The following is a 21,023-nucleotide window of genomic DNA, read 5'->3' as shown; positions in this document are numbered from 1 at the left end:
TGATCTATACAAGAAGTTTTAAATAAAATGGCAAGAAAGCATATAGAAAACAGATCAAAGTATGTATGGAACAAGGACATACTTCAGTCTAAGAAAGCAACCAGATGTAATTGGGAAGAACAGCAATACCCGATAGGGTAGGAAAAAGAATATTAGGTACCAGATACCTGTAATGCATATAATGCCCTCTGTCTTAGGTAGTCGGTATTAAGAAGCTGAAGCTCATGGAAAAGTTCAATAAGAAAATGTGGACGAGATTCATTTTGAGATATTAATGTAGCTACTTCAGAATAAATAGTATCCCTCAAAGCTTCAAACATGGAAAGATCACTTCCAGTTTCTGGAATATATAAAAGATCAGAAAGTTAATATTGATAAAATATGTTCCTGATAATTTCTATTGTATCATTACTCTCAACTTTAAGTTACTTAAAAATCAGAACATACTTTAATTCTATTTCTGGGCTTTTAAAGTAGAAAAAGAATCTTAAAATTACCAAGATAAAAATAATCTTAAAAATATCAAGATGCATACTGTATATTAGGGAAATATTTAAATGTATGAGTAACATGACATAGCATTACTTATACCATACTCATTTCTCAGTAAAAAACATCTGGAAAATGTTACCCATTTACAGGAGTAATCAGTGGAAATTTTTCAGCACTTGAATGAAATCAGCTAAGTGCAAATAATTTTCTTTTTTTGCTAATATGAACTTGTTACAAAAAAGGAAATTTATTAATATTGAGAATAAAGTGAATGCTGCCAATGAGGGCTACCATTGTAAGATCTATCTAGTTATGTCTACTAATTCTGAAATCTTAGCTATCATACCGTAGTGATGAAAAACTGAATTTGTAACTGTAACATAAACATAATCGGTCAATCTTACTACAGTGTCTTACTGACATACTCAGTGTAAGTTGGAGGAGGCAGTAGAAGTTTTCAGTTTCACAGAGCCTAGGCATCACTTTGTTTAGCAACAATTCTGCTATATGTATTTAACACAGAATTATCACCCTGAAAGGTATAGTCATATATTTACTTTTAAGAATACAAATTAAAAACAGTTCTCGTTTTGAGTTCTCTATGACCAAGTGGCTTTTCTAGATATCAAATTCTATAAACTTTCTACAGCAACAGAATCACAAGTAGTTAAATATTCAAATTCCACAAAAATGAGTTATAAGTTTCTAAGAAAAGAAATTTGAAATACTGAATGTTTTAATATATTGTGTTTTCTAATAAATGTACAAAGACCATAAAGATTTAATTCACTTTTTGCAAGAGAGGGATAAGAAAATGCAAAGCGAAATGCGATTTCATGAAAATATTTCACTCATTTCCTAAGTAAGTTAACATCTTTAGGTCTCAATTTCCACACATATAACTAAGAATAAAATACAACTTGCCTATTTTGCCTCTGACATTTATGAGTATAAAATGAAATGATACACTAAAGCTCTCTTAGTAGCTTTAAAATGTCCAAATGTACTATATTTCTACAAAAATAATATAAGCAGGAACCAAAGCTATCTCTGTAGGAAATCTCTACTTATAGGAAAAATCCAGGTAAGAAGCTAAAATATGCCAACTTTCAATTTATATACTACATTGTAGTTGATATATTTTCAACTCAGAAAATATTATTTCAAAGCTATAGTAACAAGCGTATTTATTATTTTCATACCTGTGTGTGTGATAAAATTATCAATCTATTTTAATCATTAAAGATTAAATTATTCCCATATAATGAATTATATCAAACAGATGCTTCATCCCTCCCGCCTGCAATAGAGGGGTGAAAAGTTTGTTTCTCCTCATGGACTAAAATGCTTTAGTTTAGGCTAGAAAAATTCTTGCTCACAGTCCAGTTTCTGTGATTCCATCTTGTTTTTATCCTCTCTATTTTCAGAGAGTTTCTTTCTTTAGGAAGTGTCACTGCCATATTCAGCTTTATCTGTGTTCAGTCCTTGTTTTTCTTCCTTAGATTCCTCTAACAGTTCACAACAGGCTTTTATTTTTCAGCCATGTGTAGTATAGAAGGCATTAAAGAGTATTTACAATTCTAAATCTTACAGAATCATACTGAATGAAAACACGTAGTTTAAAGACAAAACCAGCATTTTAGAATCTATAATTTTCCATGATCTTTATTTATCATGGTTGCATGTCATATTTGTTTTTATTTAATAGTTTACTTTTTATAGGTGATGATGGGTAATGAAAACTTAGCAACTACAACAGAATACATACACCATACTAAACACTATAAATCAGAGCTGTATTTATGTTTCTAAAAGTTATTAATGCTCTTAAGCATTTAAGAAATACAAAATAAATAACTTCACTAAAACACTAAATTATAGAAAGGTTTTCTATTATCCATCTAAATGTGTTGGTTATGTTACATACACTAACAGAAAATGAAAATAAGAAAAGCAGCCAATTTTATCAACCAAATAAAGAATTATAAATGAAAAGCTTCAGAATTTTAATGAGTATGAATTTTATTTCACTTTTATAAGCCAAATAACATATATTCACTACGCTAAATCTTGAAAGAAAAAAAAAAAAGCAATAAAACTAAGGATTTTTAGGGCCAAAGGGAAAAAAACTAACAAAAAGTGGACACCAAAACTAAACATATTGTTACCTGGCGCTTCATTGCATGCAATTCTGTTAGACTGCTGTAGTATTCTCCTAGCATGTGCTGTAGGAAAGGGCAGACATAAGGATGAACATAAAATGTGTATGAATAGTAATGACAGGGTCTATAATATGAATAAGTGAATGAAAAAAATAAACAAGTTTATTTAAAATTTTCTGAACTGAAATGTTATCACAAGGTACGGTTTATGCTCTATTTAAAAATAATCTAATCAGAGAAAGTATCAAAAGATTTACTATAAACTTTTAATAAAGTGACTAATGATGACTGTCATAATGAACTTCTACCATTCACTCTTAGAAGTATACATATCAAGGTGCACCTCCCATAACTCCTGAAGGAGCAGAATGTGCAATTCAATACTTGCAGTCATATGTTACACACTAATAATCATGTAAGAAAAACTATTACTATAAAGTATAGGTTAATTGTTAAAACTAAAAATAAGTCTTTTTAGAAAGTATGTAAAAACAAAAGCATATTTACACTACTGAAACATTTTTCAGTTCACCAAAATTCAATCACTTTATTTTTCTAAGTGACAGTAATATGGTCTTGAAGTACTATGACCAACTATCAATTATTTAGGTAATTATTTAGTGCCTTGCCTCTACCCAAATGTTTACTCTTTGAAGGTATCATTATTTGATGAAGATAGTGAAATGAGATAAAAATTATGAAATTTTGGTTAAATGTCAGGGTCAAGACAATAAAATTGATATTTTTGTCAAAAGGATCAGACTCAACAGGAAACCAGGACTGAAGCTTCAGCTCTATCGTTTCCCAACAGTATGACTTTGAGGAAGTCATTTCAAAATACAAAAAACTGTGATGTTTCTTTTCTGATTACAAAAGTAGAAAATCCTATAAAAATTTCAGAAAATAAAGAAGAGTTTAATAAAGATGGTAAATCCACTACTAACATTTTGATGCATTTTCTTCCAGTCTTTTTTCATTCAGTGTTTTGTTTTGTTTTTAAACATAGTTGGAATCATACTGTTCAGACAAAACTAAATCTCAATTTTTATCTCACTTTTGTTTCCTTAAGATGAATGCCTACAGTACAATTACTGGGTTAAGGGCACGACTTTTGAAGCTTTCTAGAAAAATTGTAGCAGTTTATATTACTGGCCCTTTGAGTGTTGTAAAAAATCAGGTACCCTCTCTCACCAAGTATCCTCATCTGCAAATGGAAATCAAACCAATTCACAGGATTATGAGGCTCAAAAGAGATGAATTTACAAACAATGAGGCATTATACAAATGGTAGCTGCTATTACCTTTTTATCAATGGTCTTAACTAAAAACCAAGAATTGAGAGTTTATATTTACTGCCTCCCTCTCCAAATTTCTTTGAGATATACTTATTCTTTATAAATCAAGAAGTACCAATGCTTATTTAAACTAAATCAGTGGCAAATACATATGACTCCATTCATTCAGTAAACACCGAGTGACTACCATGTGTCGAGTGTCATGCTAACATTTAAGATACAAATATGAAAGGGTATCTGCTACCAAGGGACTTAAAAAGGCAATACAAGACACTTAAATAAGTAAATACTACACAATGTGATACAGGCAATGAAAGAGGTTTTACACAGGCTACAACAAAAACAAAACAGGAGAAAGGGAAACCTATCCCAACTTGCATATGGATGCAATTTTAGAGTTGCAGAATTAAGATTTTATTTAAGAGTCCAGCAGAGAACAGGGCTTATGAAGAGCACAAAGGACTTGAGGCAGAAGAGACAACAGCTGAGGTGAGAAACTGCCTGATAGCAATGGGAAAACTTCAGTTCAGTGCCACTGAAAGAAGGAAGTTCAAGGCAGAGGGTGATAAGCAATGAGTCTGGAGAGGCAGGCAGGAAGCATCTCTCTGCTGGCCAGCTATGTTGCATTAAGGCATCTGGACTTTCTCCAGTAGGCACAGAGAAGGCCAAAAGTTTTAAGCAGGAGAATATGATCGTATATCAAATTCTTATTCAGATAAGATTTTCAGAATTTCAAATTAAGAGTTCTAAATTAATGTTAACTATATTTTGTTCAGAATTATATCAAAATGTGTCAAAAGCTAGTATTACAACAATAAAAAAATATTTCGTTTATATTTCTTGGTATAAAGAAATGTGTGCCGTAATCTCTACTAAAAAACCCTTGCACATGATAGTAAACTATGATAGACCAATTTTAAAACTTGTTTTAATATAACTTTTCAAATCTAAGATGAAGTCCTTAAATCAAAGCAAACCAAAAAGAAAAGAACATACCTGAAGATATTTCTGTAGACCTACTATATTTTATTATTTTTTCCAGCTGCTCATGATTCTTTCTGCTGAGTACTTTTGCTTGAACAGGCTCTTCAGTCTGGGCTGAATGTCTGTTCCTACTTTTGCAAGGTTCATATGTGCTAGACATACTGGCACTTTCATACCCTTGAGTAAAAAAAGTGACAACTGTTATCAGTTGTAACTAACTCAAACTAAAAGGGAAATTGATTCCCATAGTGAAATAGTACAGGTTAACTCAGTTTAGAAAGAAGGCCTGGTATAAATAGAATACAAAACAGTAAATGGTAAGTCTTGGAGATATCTTTGAAATAGCCTTTGGAAGCATAGGGTTACAGTATTAAATTATATCACTTCAGTGTCCTTTGATATCTGTCTTAATGAGTATGTTCCAATTTGTATGTCCCAAATTTTCAACTAAACTCCAAGTTAACAATTTTTCAATATTAGGAAATACAAGAAAAAAAATCACATCCAATCTATATAAATAATATTCATAATAGAAGAGTAATGGGCACATATGATCAAACATATCTACCTTCTTATTATAACTTTTATGTACTATGACTTGGTTTGAAAGGTCTTTACTAAATTTTCCTTCTAAGTTTCATTATACTCATATATTGCTTACTAAACTGTTACTTCTTATCACCTTCCCCTATTCTCTACTCTCACTCATATGCTGTTTCTGTCGTTTTCCCCAGATAGGATACATCAATAGCTTCTTTTCATCTTGACAGGTAAAAGAAAGGTCTCTGGTCTGAGTAGAGGATTCTTGAGTTGCACTCTTCTGTCCGTGTGTGGATGTTATTCCATTTTCTTCTACTACTTGTGTTGTAAGATTGTCTGACATCAATTTCTTTTTTTTTAACTTGTATATAACTTGTTCTTTCAGTCTGGAAGCTTACTAGATTTTTTACTATTTCCTTGGGATTCTGGAATTTTATCAGAATATTCATGGGGGGTGTGTGTGTGTGTGTATGTGCGTAGGCCCGCCTCACCTGTTTCTTATTCCCTCCTTTAGAACTCCTTGCATATCAGATCTCCAAGATTTGTCCTTAAGCCTCTAATCATTTTCCTCTTATTCTACCTCTTAGCACTTTTTGCTCTGTTTAACGACATAATTCTTCTCAATTTTCTAGGCCACTAATTTGGGACTTAATAACATTCATCCCCTTTTTTCAAATAATCCAAACATTATATGTGAAAGTAATTTTTTTCTAGTTCTAAACAATTTATAATTCAATCTACTTAAGTGTTCTTAATATTTTTTTCAAGTGTGTATTTCCTTCAATAATTCTGTTTCTACCAGATATTGCCTGTTCTAACGGTGTGCTTCTATGTCTTCTCTCTGGCTGCTGGTCCCTTTTATACGTGTTGGTATGTTCACTAGGCTAGTCATGACCTTACCTACCATTAAGGCTGGACGCAGCTGTTGGGCAGCTTTAATGGCAGCGTGCTGCCAATGCTTGGAAGGCTCACTGCTGTGGGGAGGCAATGTTCTGGCTAGCACGTTATTGGTCTCCAATGAGACATAAGAGGAAGCCTGTGTATGCCTCAGTCTCCAAAGCTGCAAAGGTAAATGCTCCCCGAGGCTCAGGGTGGGGAAGAGGCCACCTACTTGTTCAATGACAGCCTTGCCGATTAGCACCTGACAGTGGCAAAGACTGCTACTTTTGGGAGGGAGAGTGGTGCCAAGAACAGGAGGGTTGCATGGATCTCCTCAACCAAGTTTTGTCCGAGAACCATACAGCTCGGATCTTTGTCCCAGAAACTCTCTGAAAGAGCCCGTGGAATCTAAAGCCTTGCTGCTTACAACTCTCAGATCACAGCAGTTGTTCTGCTAAGGACAAGTTCTCAATATACTGTCAATTTAGTCTGTGATATCCTATCTGGAGACCTGGACCTAACCTTCCCTTTCTATTTCTAAAGTTAGAATTCAAGTTAGGATTTCATCATCTCCTATTTAGGTTCCTGGTTTTTCTGTTGATCTCTCAGTCTAAAGTCTAGCCACTCTTATTCATTCTGCACGAAATTTACTGGAAAAAGAGGTCTCTTGGTTATTTCATATAAAACATATATGAAACAAGTCCAACAAGTCCAATTACTTCTGATTGCCAAAAGTAATATGTAAAATAGTATGATTGGTAGTACTTTTATTCATTTAATTAAAAACAAAGCTCTTAAAGAAAATAATTTAAAGTATGTTACTCCAACAAGAACATTTACAAAAATGAAATTAAGCTTCTGACTGCTTCTGAATTTGAAAAGTGTTTAATGAATTCTAATCAAAATTGAAAAATACATTATCTGGCATACGCAAAATTCTCTTTGGGGAGCCCAGGTAGGCATTTCAAAGACAAACGTACTCTCCAAAACTTACTCTTCTTTGTGTGAAAAGAAGCACATTATAATTATTCAAATGCTATAAAAAGTTTCTTTAAAAAAAACCCCTATGGTTTTATGTAAGTTCCAAATTAAAAACATCAAGAGCTAGATTTCAAAAGGTAAGGTACTGGTGTGTGATTGAATTATTTCTCTTTGGATACTTTAACAGTTATCCTCCAGAGCGAGCAGGAGACTTAATGAAGGTTAATACTTTGGAGTAACACTGGCTAGGCCAGCCAAACAACACATGATGTTCATTATTTTAAAGGTGTTATCCCCTATCCCACTCCATCACTCCTTCCCTTACCCCCATTCTGTTTTTCTCAGCATGAGTGGCTGACATAGCTAGAAGAACAGTGCCTCTAACTGTGTCTCTACTGTAGGGAAACAGCTCAGCCATGGCACCCTGGAGACTCTGCATATATTCACATACGCCACCCAGGTAAGTACTAAACTGCAGCTGAATCTGTGCCTTCGCAGAAGGCCTTATGATAAACCTCCTGGAACATGGAACACGAGAACTTGGGAGACTTGTGAGGAGCTGCTGTGTGGCCATTTTCACTCACTTCCCCTTCTGTCCTGGAAAGCTGTCATGAGAGTTTTTCATCTCCTCCCTGGTTCTGATGACATATGAAACCTTTCTGCTTCACCCTGAGGATGGCTTAGCTACAGCTCAGCATTGGTGCCACTGCAACAGGTGTCCCACCACTCATGTTACAACTGTCCTCTGGCTCCTTCTGTTTCATTGTTGCCCTAGTGGTGTATGGAATAAGGACACGGGAGCTGGCACCTTTACCTCCTCTCCTTTTCTCTACCTGTGTAAGTAGTAAAACATTCCGAATCTAAAAAGGGCTGTTTCTTTACTGGCTACACTGTTAGGTCTGCCCTCACGTAAAGCTTAACATCCATTTCCTCTCAATCTTCATTAGTGAGTAACAGGAAGGGGAGAAGGGAAGAAATGAAAAGATTGAGGGATGGGCAGAACCCAAAAGTCAGTACATTAACAACTCTAGCCAATTTTCAAAGAAAAGAATGAGGAAGATCTAGACTGTATGCTCCTACTCCTCTCTAATAATATCAAGAGGGAAGGGGGCCCGTTAGATTGTAGCCAAATCATGGGTCTGGTAACCAAATTATAGGTCTGATAACTAAAATATCCAGCATGGCGAGAAATCATATAGTCTGAATTTGAACTGAAGTTTAAAAGATGATTATCACGTAATTTGTAAAATCTTACTTCACATGCAGTAACATATATCTTTAACTATTAAGATTTTCTAAAGATTAAAATATATTACTATCACAAGAAACTGAAGATTTAACATGCCACTTCTGAAAGACTGTCAACATGTGCAAAACATACACACACATCATACACACACACACACATATATACAAAACACACACACACACACACACACACACACACACACACACACACAGAGTTCAGTATAGTAAATTTGGGACAGTGTATCTGGCTGCACTGTGTCAGCAACCTAAGTCACACCATGCTGGTCTATTTGTCTTATCCTATTTCCTTCCCCAGTTCCCCTCATCTTTTCTTCCTGCTCTGTCCTGACTCCATACTTTCTGTTACTACAATTTGGAATGCTTTCCAATCTTCTCTCCATTCACCTCCATTACCACTTCCTTTATGACAGAGCAAACATTCTTTCTTCTAAGAATTCGTGGCTATTCTTATGCCATAACGAAAACAAAAGCAACATCAATTAGTGATCTAGCCTGTCACCACACCGTTTGTTTCCTTCTACCTGCCCCCAAAGAAACGAGAGTCTGTAAGACGGTTCCTTTCAGGGACTTTGCTAAACCTTTGTGTTTGCACCTTATGCCTCCCTGTTTGGTCCCAGAAAGATGACTGGACAGTCAATGACGAGTAAGATTCCTCACGGAAGGAACAACTCAAGCCAGGCGCAGTCGAGTGGGAACCAACAGGAGAACCCACGGGGTCACAGAGGTGGGCACAGCCCCCCACCTTCCTCAGGCTAAGGAAAGCCTCAGCCTCAGTGGCTGCATTCCTTCCCGAAACCTGCAAGGGAAGTGATTCAAAGAGGTGCTCTCCATCTATTCATATGCATACAGGTTTTGTCCCTTGGGGAAATTGAGACTTATGGTCCAGCTGCCTGCAGGCAAGGGTGATTGGCTTGAATTGGTTTCCTCTTATGATGTATGGGATTCACAGATCTTGAGATTGAAAAGCTTTATCTCCTTTGCTTCCCCACCTAACTAATAAAAGCTGATGCTAGGCCAGGTTAGGGGCTTCCAGTCCTTGAGACTGGGGGTCCCTTGGTCTGCTTAAACTTTACTGTCTTTTCTTAACCCTACACCGCCCTCCTCACTCCCCACAATTCTCGTAGTGCGGGATGCCACACTAGCCCAGTGTGTCTCAGACTTTAATGTGCATCTTTTCACATTAAAACATCTGGAATCTTACTAAAATGCACACTGAGAAACAATGCATACTCATTCAGTTGGTATCAGATGGGCCCAAGAATCTGCATTTTTAATAAGCTTCCAGATGATGCTAATGCTGCTTGCCCATGGCTCACATTTTGAATAGCAAGGATTTAGCTGACTAATTTGATTTTGTTACATTAGTTTGATTCTGCTATCAAGTCTTTTATTTTTTTTGTGTGTGTGCCCTACAGATGGTCTTCAATGCCTGTTGATCAAATGTGAAATGCATATCTTTGGCAGGTATTTTTTAAACTTAAATATGGAAGAAGAGAGCATACAGATAAGAATGTCAATCCTTGCCTTAATGTTAAAGGCTGCACTGCATATATAGAAGCCTAACTCCTCAGATTACAGGGTAAACACAAATAGACCAGTATTTCCAGGGTTAGGTAGCCATGACCGTAAGCTGACTAAGGGTCCACTAAGATCCTGTTAATCAAAGTGCAGTCCAGACCAGTACTGGCAACACATGGGAGCTTGTCACAAAAGCACTTTCAGGTCCCTCCCCACAACAACTGAATCACAATCTGCCCTTAAACAACATTCCCAAGGAGATATGTATGAAACATTTAAGAAACATTGCCCTAGCACACTCAAATTAACTAGGTGAGTGAGAGAATGCCAGAATAACAGATATTCGTTTTTCTTCATTTACTCATATGGAAGTATTATTTTTTTTTTTTTTGGGGGGGGGCAAAGTATTAGGGAATAAAAAGTTCAGTGAGTTACCAAAAGGGCCTCTCAAAATGGCCATTATCTAGTGAAATGTTCTCTGGTGGCACCAAGAGAAAGCACAGTAGTTGTATATTCATTCATATGAATGGTTTCAGATCACTGACTAAATTACTAACAAATCATCTCCTCCTAAACCTATACAACTGGAAAACTATTTCAAGAATGACGATGTGTATGCTGAGAAAAATGTTACCCCGTTCAAATTTTTTAACCATCAAATCAGATTCTTCACATGGGGGCAGAACTTGAAGGATACATAAAGTATTGAAATGAAAAAAGAATATGCATGTATTCTTTTGTGCATCCATAGTTTCCATCAGACTTTTCAAGGGTTCCATTACCCAAAAATGGTTAAGATGAATGCTGTCAAAGCTTACAAGTGACTTTTTTACTACAACATTTCTCAGGAACTATATATATATACACACACACACATATATACATATGTATATGTATACACACACACGTATATGTATATATGTATGTGTGTGTGTGTGTATATATATATATATATATATATATACTGAGCTTCCAAGAGGAGTTTGCAGTGTGCAGTCATTTTTCAAACTTTTCTGACTATATGCCTAGAATACTTCATTTTTAAGCACCAAATACTATCTCCTTGAACCCATAACAACCACTCAAAAGACACAGCCAATAAGTACCCTTTGCAAACTTGAAGGAGCATCTTTTAGTTAATACTCCAGACTTTAGTAGTATAACTATTTTTAACATGTAGTTAACACTATAAAGAGAACTTTGATATGATACTCAATGGCACAAATCAATAAAATATGGGTTAATGCTATACCTTACTAAGGTTCACTTCCTACAAGGCTAAAAGCAAACGTGTTTTAAAAGTGGTTTCATCTAAACGATATAGTCAAAGACTGCAATGTAATTAGACTCACATTCCTTTAAATGAATCACTCAAGAATCTAACCAGAAGTCATGACTAAAGTTTTGGATATAGGACACGATGTAATATTAAAAGGAAGAGTAAAACTTGGGCATTTTAGCAATTTAAGTAACCTACAAGACGTGAAAAAACTCTTCTGAGTTCACAGTAACCACATATATAGGAAATACAAGAAGCTCTAAGAAGCATAAAAAAGAATACATGCCATATTTTAAAAATATCTAATATTAAATCTTATTTGATAAATTTTGTAAAAAAAAAATCTATCTATCTATCTATCTATCTATCTATCTATCTATCTATCTATCTATCTAGTATAAGTAACTAAAAATGACTTTGTTCAAGTAGATCCAGAACAGTGCCCACCCACCTAGCAATACTGAAATGTGTCAGCACGTGAGAGTAAGGCACTTAAACTCATCAATATTCAACAAATTTTAGTACTTACCCATATTTTTAGCTCTGCTCTTCAGCTGAGTGGAATGTCTCTTCTTATTCTTTGACTTGGGAGTTTTATCCTTAGATGCCAGGCTGGCCTGCGCAGATGCTTTTCTTGTCTTGAATGTTTTAGTTACTGTTGTTGGATCCACTGGATCAGGCATACTGCTAAAGCTTTCTAATGACTCTTCATCAAACTGGCGTCTTCTCCTACTGGTATCTAATTGATTCTTGCGATTACTATTTGTAGTTTTCTCTACAGATACTGCAAATCCAGTCTTGATAAATGGTTTTTCTACTTCACCTCCTTGGTCATATAACCATGGTGTCCTACTGTTTTCCACCTCCTCTTCAGGCTCTTTTTGATTCCTTACCAATGAAAATAAGTTTTTGTAGATTACAATGATAGATTTTTTATGTTTAATGAAAACTCCAGATATAGCACTTAATTTACAGTTTACTAGTAGATTTAGGTAAATAAAAACAAACTATAAAAAATATTTTCACAAAAATGTATTAAATATATAAATATTCTAATATAGGTTAGTGTGCTAAATTATCTTAAACTTTAATATTGAACCCTTCTCACTAAACCATTTTGACTGGCAAATGTTCCAAACCAAAGATCTAGCATTCACAACGGAAAAGAGAAGGAAACCAAGGAAGGATGGGACATACAAAGAAAAAAACAAAAAAACATGGAGGAATAGCTAAGAAAGAGCTGTAGCAGAGGGTTTGAAGCATACATGGATCCGTGTCACCTAAGGCAGACCAATTAAAACCAGAATTTTGTGAAACAATGGCCATGCAACTATTAATTTCTCCACACATTAAGTCTAGTTTAGTTCAGCTGGCAGTGTCATTTTCCAAATTTTATCTGCTAAGCACTGGCATCACATATCTTATTCACTGGTCATCTAAGTTTGGGAAAAACAGTCAAAACAAAGTTAAACAGGTCTGCAGGATTTCTCAGCACATTTAATATATCCATGTACTTTATAAAATATGAGATGGCCAAAACCTTTTCTCAAAGAACCTAACATGGACAACAGTGTTGCTAAGAACGTAATTTAGTAGGAGACTCTGACCTACAGGATTTAACTTAAGACAAAGGTTAGCAAACCGACACTTTGCAGGCCAAACTCAGCCTGCCTGTTTTTGTATGGCCTGAGAGCTAAAATGATGTTTGGGGAAAGGAAAACAAAAAAGAAAAAAGTTTGTGACACACTTATATTAAATTCGAATTTTGCTGCTCATAAAGTATTATTGGAACACAGCCATTCATTTTTTTACATACTGTTTATGGCTGCCTTTATGCAAAAATGGCAGAGATAAATGGGTATGACAGGCACTGTATGGCCTGCAATATTTACTATCTAGCCCTGTATAGGAAAAGTTTTCTGACCCTGGCTCAAGACTACATCGTTCCATCTGAACTTTTGCCATTTAATTCAGGGAACCTACACTAGTTAAGACTTTGGAAAAGAGATGATGCCTAATCTAAAGTAGGTCAAATATCTAAAACAATATTAGATATCCATTGCCATTCTTTTTTAGTATCAATTATATATAAAATATGGATAATAATGTAGGGACCTTCCAGTAGGAAGGCTATTCACTAAAACTTTGAAAAAATGTTTATTGCTTATGATGGAGATTCATTCAACTACCATTTCTGAATGGCAACTGTAAACTATACAGTCAGGCTCTGACAATACAGTAATTTTTATAAAGCAACATGAGATTTAATAGGAAAAAATAGTACAGCTAAGAAAAACAAAGTCAGGGAAGTCAATTAAAGGATTCATACAGGCAAATACAAAGTTCAATTCTGTGAATTTTCAGTTAATCAAGTAAAAAAAAAAAAATTCATGATTTAACAATTAAACAGTGTCAACTTGCTAATTTAAGAGCCCAAGACATGCCTAATCCCATTACTAAAAGGAAACAGTAATATGAATTATATACTTGTAAAGGGTTAGGAAAGACAAAATCATAGCAGTACTTCTTACAGAACAAATTATTAGGCTCAATTGACCTCTAATTTTTCATCCTCCTAAAGAGTTTTTCCTGAAGTAAATAACAATGAAAAGGCTATTTTCATCAGTTGGCTATCAAAATAATTTTCTGGATTAACACAATCATTAAAAACATTATTTATCTAGCTATAAAAATGCTTATAGAATGATTAACCTTCCCCAATCCAACTAGTGTTTGTATTTCAGTCAAAATTATATTTTGGAAGATTATCATATTAAAAACTAAAAAGTGATGACAAACAAAAATCCATGATGCCATATAGCACTAAAACTTCCTTGGCCAAAGTTGTTTTTACAATCTAACAGTACTTAACATTACATTTGGATAGGTCTTTAGGAACTATTCTGATCAGGAGCGCTGAACCAAATAAAGAAGCCACCACTTACACAACTATCCTCCACTAATTAATATTAGTTACTAGTCCTAAATCAGTGAATTTAAAGACAGATACCGAATCAAGGCCAAAACACTCTATGGGTCAGGTCTTATCCTTCCAAAATGAATCTCACAGGCTACCCTGATCAAAACTCTGAACTGCTCTTATAGCAAGGTCGGCAGCTGGTACATGCATGAGAGACAGCTGGTAAGATGTCAAAGTTTCATATTCCCAACACTACCCGGCCAAACAATCACAAATATCCTCCCTGTGCTTTCAAATTACATATAATTAGATGTAATCACAAAAGTGATCTTTCAGCAAATAATGGATTATGCTGGCATTTGAGTACCTTTGTTTTTCTGCTCCAACAGAAGAACTGCTTTCAAAAGGTTTTGGAAAAGCCATGTATTCTGTTTTCCCTGAAGAATTCTGGGCTAATGGTTGCTGCTGTTCAGTGGGTGTAGAAATATTCTGAGAAAAGTCTCCAAAATTAGAAGGAAATAAAGGGCTGAAATTCATACCTAATAAATAAAAGCAATGAGTAAGACAAGAATAAAGAACCTTTAGCCTTAATTTAAAATTAAGACAGTTTTAATTCAATGTGCCATTCACATCAACCAAAACAAAATTGTTAAACTAACACTCGTTTATTAAATCACTGATAACAGCTCAGCCCAATGTTTTCAGCACTGGTGACACAAAGATAATGATTCACCTCCTTCAAGCTAAGAGTTAGAAATAACACTACCTGGTAATCAAATTATTACGGGATGCCAGACTCTACCGTAGAGACTTTACACGTTATTTTGTTGAATGTTCAAAAGAACACTATAAAACAAGTGTTCTATTCATTTGAAACAGGTATTCTATTCATTTCATCAGTGAAAAAACAGGCTTAGAGATAAAACGTCTAGTAAATAAAAGAGCAGGTCAGATGTTGGGTCTGCATGACTCCAAAGCTGATGTTCTCTGTTTTACTTTAATTGGGAAAGTAAAATATACTTAAATACCATATAGTGTTGTATTAGAGGTATTTGTAAGGCCCTACTAACAACTTGGAGGAAAAGGGATCAGGGAAGGCATCACAAAAATGACCTGGTTTGTGAAGCATGAACAGTTTCTGCACAGGGTTGGTTGGCCCTGGTATGAAGCACATTACAGTGAAAAGGAACTGCATGTGCAACTTCTTATATTATGTTACTATAATCCTGTTAAGATAATACACTGCGGTATTTTTATTTGTATTTATATTCACAAAGCCCTTCCAAACCTCTAACCTTCTATAATCCCTGGCAAACACCTTCAACTGATCCTCCTTCAGGACTCACCTTATCTAACCAGTCACTTAACGGATCCTACCTCCAGAATGTCTTGAATGACGCCTTTTTCTTTCTGCCGACTGCCGCAAGCTTTCATTCTGATTATCACTGCAACAGCCTTCTATAGTCTATTCACCAGCTGTACTCTTAGCTCCTTCCCTCTCTCAACACTATCACTAGTGCCATCTAAAATATAAATCACATGCTATCCCCCTGCTCAAAATCCTGCAATGGCCCACTGTCTGCAACAGAAAGTCTAAGCTGCTTTGTACAGCACAAAAGGCTTCTGCTGTTCTCCAACCACATCAAATACTCTTACCCTTCAAGGCCCTAAGCGCTAGCCACATTTAAGTACCTCTAAATTCCCTAAGTGATATACTGTTTCACTGCTTTGTAACTCTTAAATGGTTCCAGTAATTAGAAAGCCCCTTCCCTTCTAATCTCCCTGGAAATAAATGCTATTCATTTTTTATCTTAAATAACACTTTCTTTCCCCTGGAAAAAACACATTTGCTGATGGTCTCTTTCCCTAAGGAAGGAATAGGCCAATCACCTCATTTGTACTCATTTGTACACTAAGCACTGACTGACACTCAGTTTCCTCACTAAACTCGAAATTTCTTAAGGCATTATTAGTCTTACCTTTGAATCCCAGTCATATATACAGTGTCTGGCATAAAATGGGTGCAGAAAAAGGTCTGAATCCTAAGCTAAATAAAAATATGAGTACTCACCTTTAGTTTAGTAGTGTATCTCCCTCCCTCCCTCCCTCTCTCCCTTCCTCCCTAGTGTTAAGTTCCTCCTAAGGAGACTTAAAGCTCCTCTACAACATTATCTCACTCATCTTTACTCTCTCAATGTTTTACACAATGCCTGGTGTACACTAGTCATTGGATAGGTAAATTCCCTTTCTCTTTAATAAATAGTTGTTAAACAATTCAAAGTTATAAAACTAAGCAATCATTCAGTTTACTTAATTCTATTAGCAACCATACTAAGCTTAAGCTTTTACTATGAGGAATCAAAGTAGAAACGAATTTGTAACTTTCTTTGCAAACATTTCTTACCATTCCAAACAGACAGGGATAAAAATCCATGTAACACACAAATGATATTCTCAAACACTCTGTATTTACTTTCCCTTTAAATTTTCAGTCACTTACCTGGTGCAAATGATGAAAAATTAGTAAACCCAGGTATGTTAAAAAGATTTACAGGCTGTGCTGGAAAACTCAAAGGACAAAATAAACTGGGTGATGGAGGTTGTGATGCACTACTGCCTCTTTCCTTGCTTCCATGTTTTTCTGGATGCTGATTTTGTTGGCGCATAAGTTCATTTAGCATTTGTTTCAACCTATAAAAATTTAAGAAGTCAGTAATTTAAAAATTAGTTATATTATCATCTATTTAAAGGACATTCAGAAAGAATATATGTAAAAAGTAATTCAACAGAACAGACTGCTGCTACAAGAAATACTTGCTTGTTGTGCAGACTTAACTCAATAACTTGGCCTTTGGAACAAGAACTCCATTTAGCACTTCTCTCAGATAGTAGGTATACCTATATGAAACTCATCATTTTTCTTGTTTGCAGATTTACTAAGGTGTAAGTCACCACCATATAATTCACCTAATGTAAATTCACCTAAGTGTAAAGTTGAACACTATACATTTTGTTAAAAAGTGAAGTTCACAATATTAAAGGGAAATACTGGGCAAATCATTGCTCATAAAATTCTCAAGTGACAGAATATTTGAAAATGTAATTTGGCGCATGTCCTTTCATCCCAGAAGATAACTGTAAAATCGCTGCTCAGTTTTAGCCCTTGCTATACAGTCTCACGACTTCTAAGAAACAGATTACCTTTGTACATTATTCTGTTGCCATGTTAGCTGAGCATAGCACTGATTCAACTGGTGCATTATAAGGTGTACTTGAGGAGATGCAACATTGCTGGGCATAACACTGTAAGGACCCGTGAGAAGAGTTTGGAGCAGACAAGACAGAGTCTATGGAAAGAAAAAAAATCGTAATAGTTACTGATGACTTGAGAAAACTGTGTAATGCTTAAAAAACAAGATTAAAAAAATTTACTTTCATAGCAAACTTTACCTGCTGGTCTTGCATCAAAGTCTGACAAATATTAACACTGAAATCAAGTTGCTTCTTTAGCTGATTGATTTGTTCTTGCCATTGTTCTTTCTCTTCTACATAAGAGAGTTCCGACACCCAACGAAGGTTTTCCTGACGTTGCATGCTGATATTCTGTTGTCTTGTCTTGGCTAAAGGACGATAATTTCCATCTGCTGAAAAAGGGCGACTGTTCTTCCACCTAACAAAAGATTTAAAGCACTAGGTCATCATATGCAATTATCTGGTTTTTAAAATCTAGCAATAAACCCTAATATCCTGGTCTACAGGCCAGTATTCTAAGTTCAAAGGACTCAAAAAGTATGGAAAATAAAGCGGGTCAACATTCCAGGCTGTTGGCTTTATACCATTATCATTTTTTATTATTTTCCAGGCTTTTTTCCTGTTTTACAAAAATATCCACATAATTCTGTATTCTGCAAAATGAAAGTATTTACTATATTATAAGCATTTTTTCCATTCTTCATGCTTTAAGCTTAGCCACATTACATCAACTGGAACTACTCTACCAGCTTTTATTCATGAAACATTTTTCAGTTATAAAAAACAATGCAATGAATACCTTTGTTACAGGCCTTTTCACTACCTACGATTTTTAAATTTTTTGTAAACTCCCCAAAACAGAAGCAAAGCTCAAAGCTTATGAATCTTGATCCAGTCTAGATAGGATGCATCTCCGCAACACTCATGTGGTATAATAAAAAATACATTTGGTCTTTGTCCCAGATTCCCAGCAGAACTTCTAAAACTCTTGGCAATTCTTGAGTATCTTTTGTGATTCATAATGAGCCCCTTTCAACCACACCGAGTTTATACTAATGACTGTTGAAAGACCCTGAATAGCTTCATGATGCAGGCTGGTCGCCAGAAAAACCAACCTGCTGATTAGAGGGGTTGGGACTTTCAGCTCCACTCCCCAAGCTCCAAGAAGGGTAGGATAGGGGCCAGAAGTTGAGTTTAATCACCTATGGCCAATGATTTAATCAATTGTGTGGATGTAATGAAACTTCCATAAAACCCCTAAACAAGGCAGTGGTTACGAGAGCTTCTGGTTGGTGAACACACTGAAGTGCTGGGAGGGTGGTGCGCCCACAGAGGGCCTGAAAGCTCTGCACCCCCTCTCCCATCCAAACCTTGCCCTACGCATCCCTTCCATTTGGCTGTTCCTGAGCTGTATCCTTTATAATAAACCAGTAAACATGAGCGTTTTCCTGAGTTCTGTGAGTTGTCTTAGCAAATTATGGAACCTGAAGAGGGGTTGTGGGAACCGCCAAATTTATATACAGGTCTGACAGAAGTGTGAACACCCTGGGGACTTGGGTCTTATGACTGGCATCTGAAGTGAGGGCAGTCTTGTGGGACTGAGCCCCTTAACTGCTGGGGTCTGCCCTAACTCCACATACTTAGCGTCAGAATTGAACTAAATTGTAGGACACCCAGTTGATTCAGAGAATCAACTTGGTGTCAGAAAGACCTGAGACTCTTTAAATCAAGCAAAAAATTAAAACGTGAAACTAACCTATTATTAGTTTCCTTTACACTGTATGAGTTATGATTCACGCTGTTAGGAGGATACACAGAAAAGTTATCATTTGAGTTGGTGTCTTGCTCTTCTTCTTCTTCCTCTTCATCTGTCCGAATAATTCCTTCAGAAAGGTAACCATCTTCATCTCCTTCTTCATCTAGTGCACACTGGGTAGAACCTCCCCAAGTTGCCATTGTTCTAGAGATTAAGAGATAAAACCACGAGATCATTCTGTAGATAAGCTAAATACTTCACCACCTACTGTGTGCCAGACATTATACCTAATATAAATATATGTGTATGTGTATATAAATTTTTATTTAATCACAGTACTATGAGATGGGTAGTACTCTCCCCTTGCAGTTATAGAATGCTTACTTTGCCTTCTACAAAACAATTCTGCAAATAAATTAAAATAGTAATAATATCCCCAAGAACTTTTATCCTACACTAAACCCCCTCAACTTTTAACTTTTCCTTGAGTAACCGTTTTCTAGATCACAGCTATCCAACAGAACTTTCTGCAATAGTAGGGATGATCTGAATCTGTGCTGTTCAATACAATAGCCACTAGGTACATGAGCACTTAAAATGTGGCTGGTGTGACTGAGAAAATGAATTTTTAATTTTATTTAATTTTAACTGAGTCATCTATATCTAATGGCTGCCATATTAGAAAGCACAATTCTAGACCCATGGTTCTGAAACCTAGATGCTTATCAAAACCAAAGAATTTTGTTAAAGTACTTTGCTAAAGAACTTTGTTAAAGTGTGGTACTCAGAACAGGATAAAATACTGTAGGTATAGTCTGATCAATAAATGCACGTGGGGACTCCAAGAACAGGAAAAGTTCTTCTAAGAAGAAGAAAGAGAGTAAGGCTCGGTGCAATGTCCCAGAAATGCCACCTGAGGATATCAAAATGTTAGGCCACGACAAATTTGGATTTCAAAATTTTAGATCTGAGTATTTCTATATAGATAACTGATTAACTGATCTTACTGGTGACTAACTCTTTTAGAAATATTCTTCATATGAAAATTTCAAACTTAAACCCTAAAAACTAAAAATGTTATGTAATAAAGTTTTAAGATACTTATAAAGACCTTACAAACAGCAGATGCTCAATTTAAATAATAAAGTGCTTATTTCTGGCCTGAAAGAACCACAAAACATCAAGCATTTTCTTTTCATAAGCTTAAAACTTAATTCAAGAAAATCTATACCAATATTCAATCAAGTTCCTTAGTAATTAAAAAAGTTGATGCTATGAGAAGTTTGAATAGAAAGTAGCCCAATTTAGTGAAAATGAGTCACAAGGGTCATGCTTAAACACCACCCTCACTGCCCTATCCTACATGCCTCAGGTAGGTGATGTTTAAAACAATGATTTACAAAACACTCTCTTACTTTTCTGTTCTACTTTGTTGAGGAGTACACAGGTTCTCAGATCCATCACTTCTCAGTGAAACAGCCACTGGTGATATAGTTTCAGCTAGACCTTGCCTCCTCTGATGTTCAGCCATCAGAGCTTCAAGCTGCTTTCTTCTCTGCCGCAGCTCTTCCCTTAACATTTCATGTCTTTGCATTTCTGACCACAACTATTAATTTAAAAATCAGAGTCAAGTTAGCGAAAATATTTGGATTTGTTTCATTTTAAAGAATAATGAGCTAATACTACTGTCAATTGC

At 35.4% G+C, this 21,023-nt stretch overlaps 1 protein-coding gene across 48 annotated transcripts in view; it reads right to left on the bottom strand.

The window, feature by feature from the left end:
• Positions 1-21,023, bottom strand: part of PCM1 (pericentriolar material 1) — a 78,868-nt gene that overhangs the window by 23,289 nt on the left and 34,556 nt on the right. For 37 of the 48 annotated variants that reach the window (XM_074329738.1, XM_074329732.1, XM_074329745.1 and 34 more), the window contains 10 exons: positions 20,743-20,933; positions 19,328-19,531; positions 17,770-17,989; positions 17,521-17,666; positions 16,820-17,010; positions 14,687-14,858; positions 11,929-12,287; positions 4,946-5,110; positions 2,661-2,717; positions 168-340 (listed from right to left, as the gene is read on the bottom strand). In XM_074329738.1, the coding sequence (XP_074185839.1) occupies positions 168-340; positions 2,661-2,717; positions 4,946-5,110; positions 11,929-12,287; positions 14,687-14,858; positions 16,820-17,010; positions 17,521-17,666; positions 17,770-17,989; positions 19,328-19,531; positions 20,743-20,933 (1,878 nt within the window). The remainder of the gene's footprint in view (positions 1-167; positions 341-2,660; positions 2,718-4,945; positions 5,111-11,928; positions 12,288-14,686; positions 14,859-16,819; positions 17,011-17,520; positions 17,667-17,769; positions 17,990-19,327; positions 19,532-20,742; positions 20,934-21,023) is intronic. The other 11 variants (XM_074329733.1, XM_019737979.2, XM_074329749.1 and 8 more) reach the window with 2 other exon arrangements.

This window comes from Rhinolophus sinicus, linkage group LG04 (genome assembly GCF_036562045.2).
Source record: "Rhinolophus sinicus isolate RSC01 linkage group LG04, ASM3656204v1, whole genome shotgun sequence".
Taxonomy (NCBI): Eukaryota; Metazoa; Chordata; class Mammalia; order Chiroptera; family Rhinolophidae; genus Rhinolophus; species Rhinolophus sinicus.
Note: the sequence above shows the minus strand (reverse complement) of the source record. Positions and strands in the feature narration are given on the sequence as shown.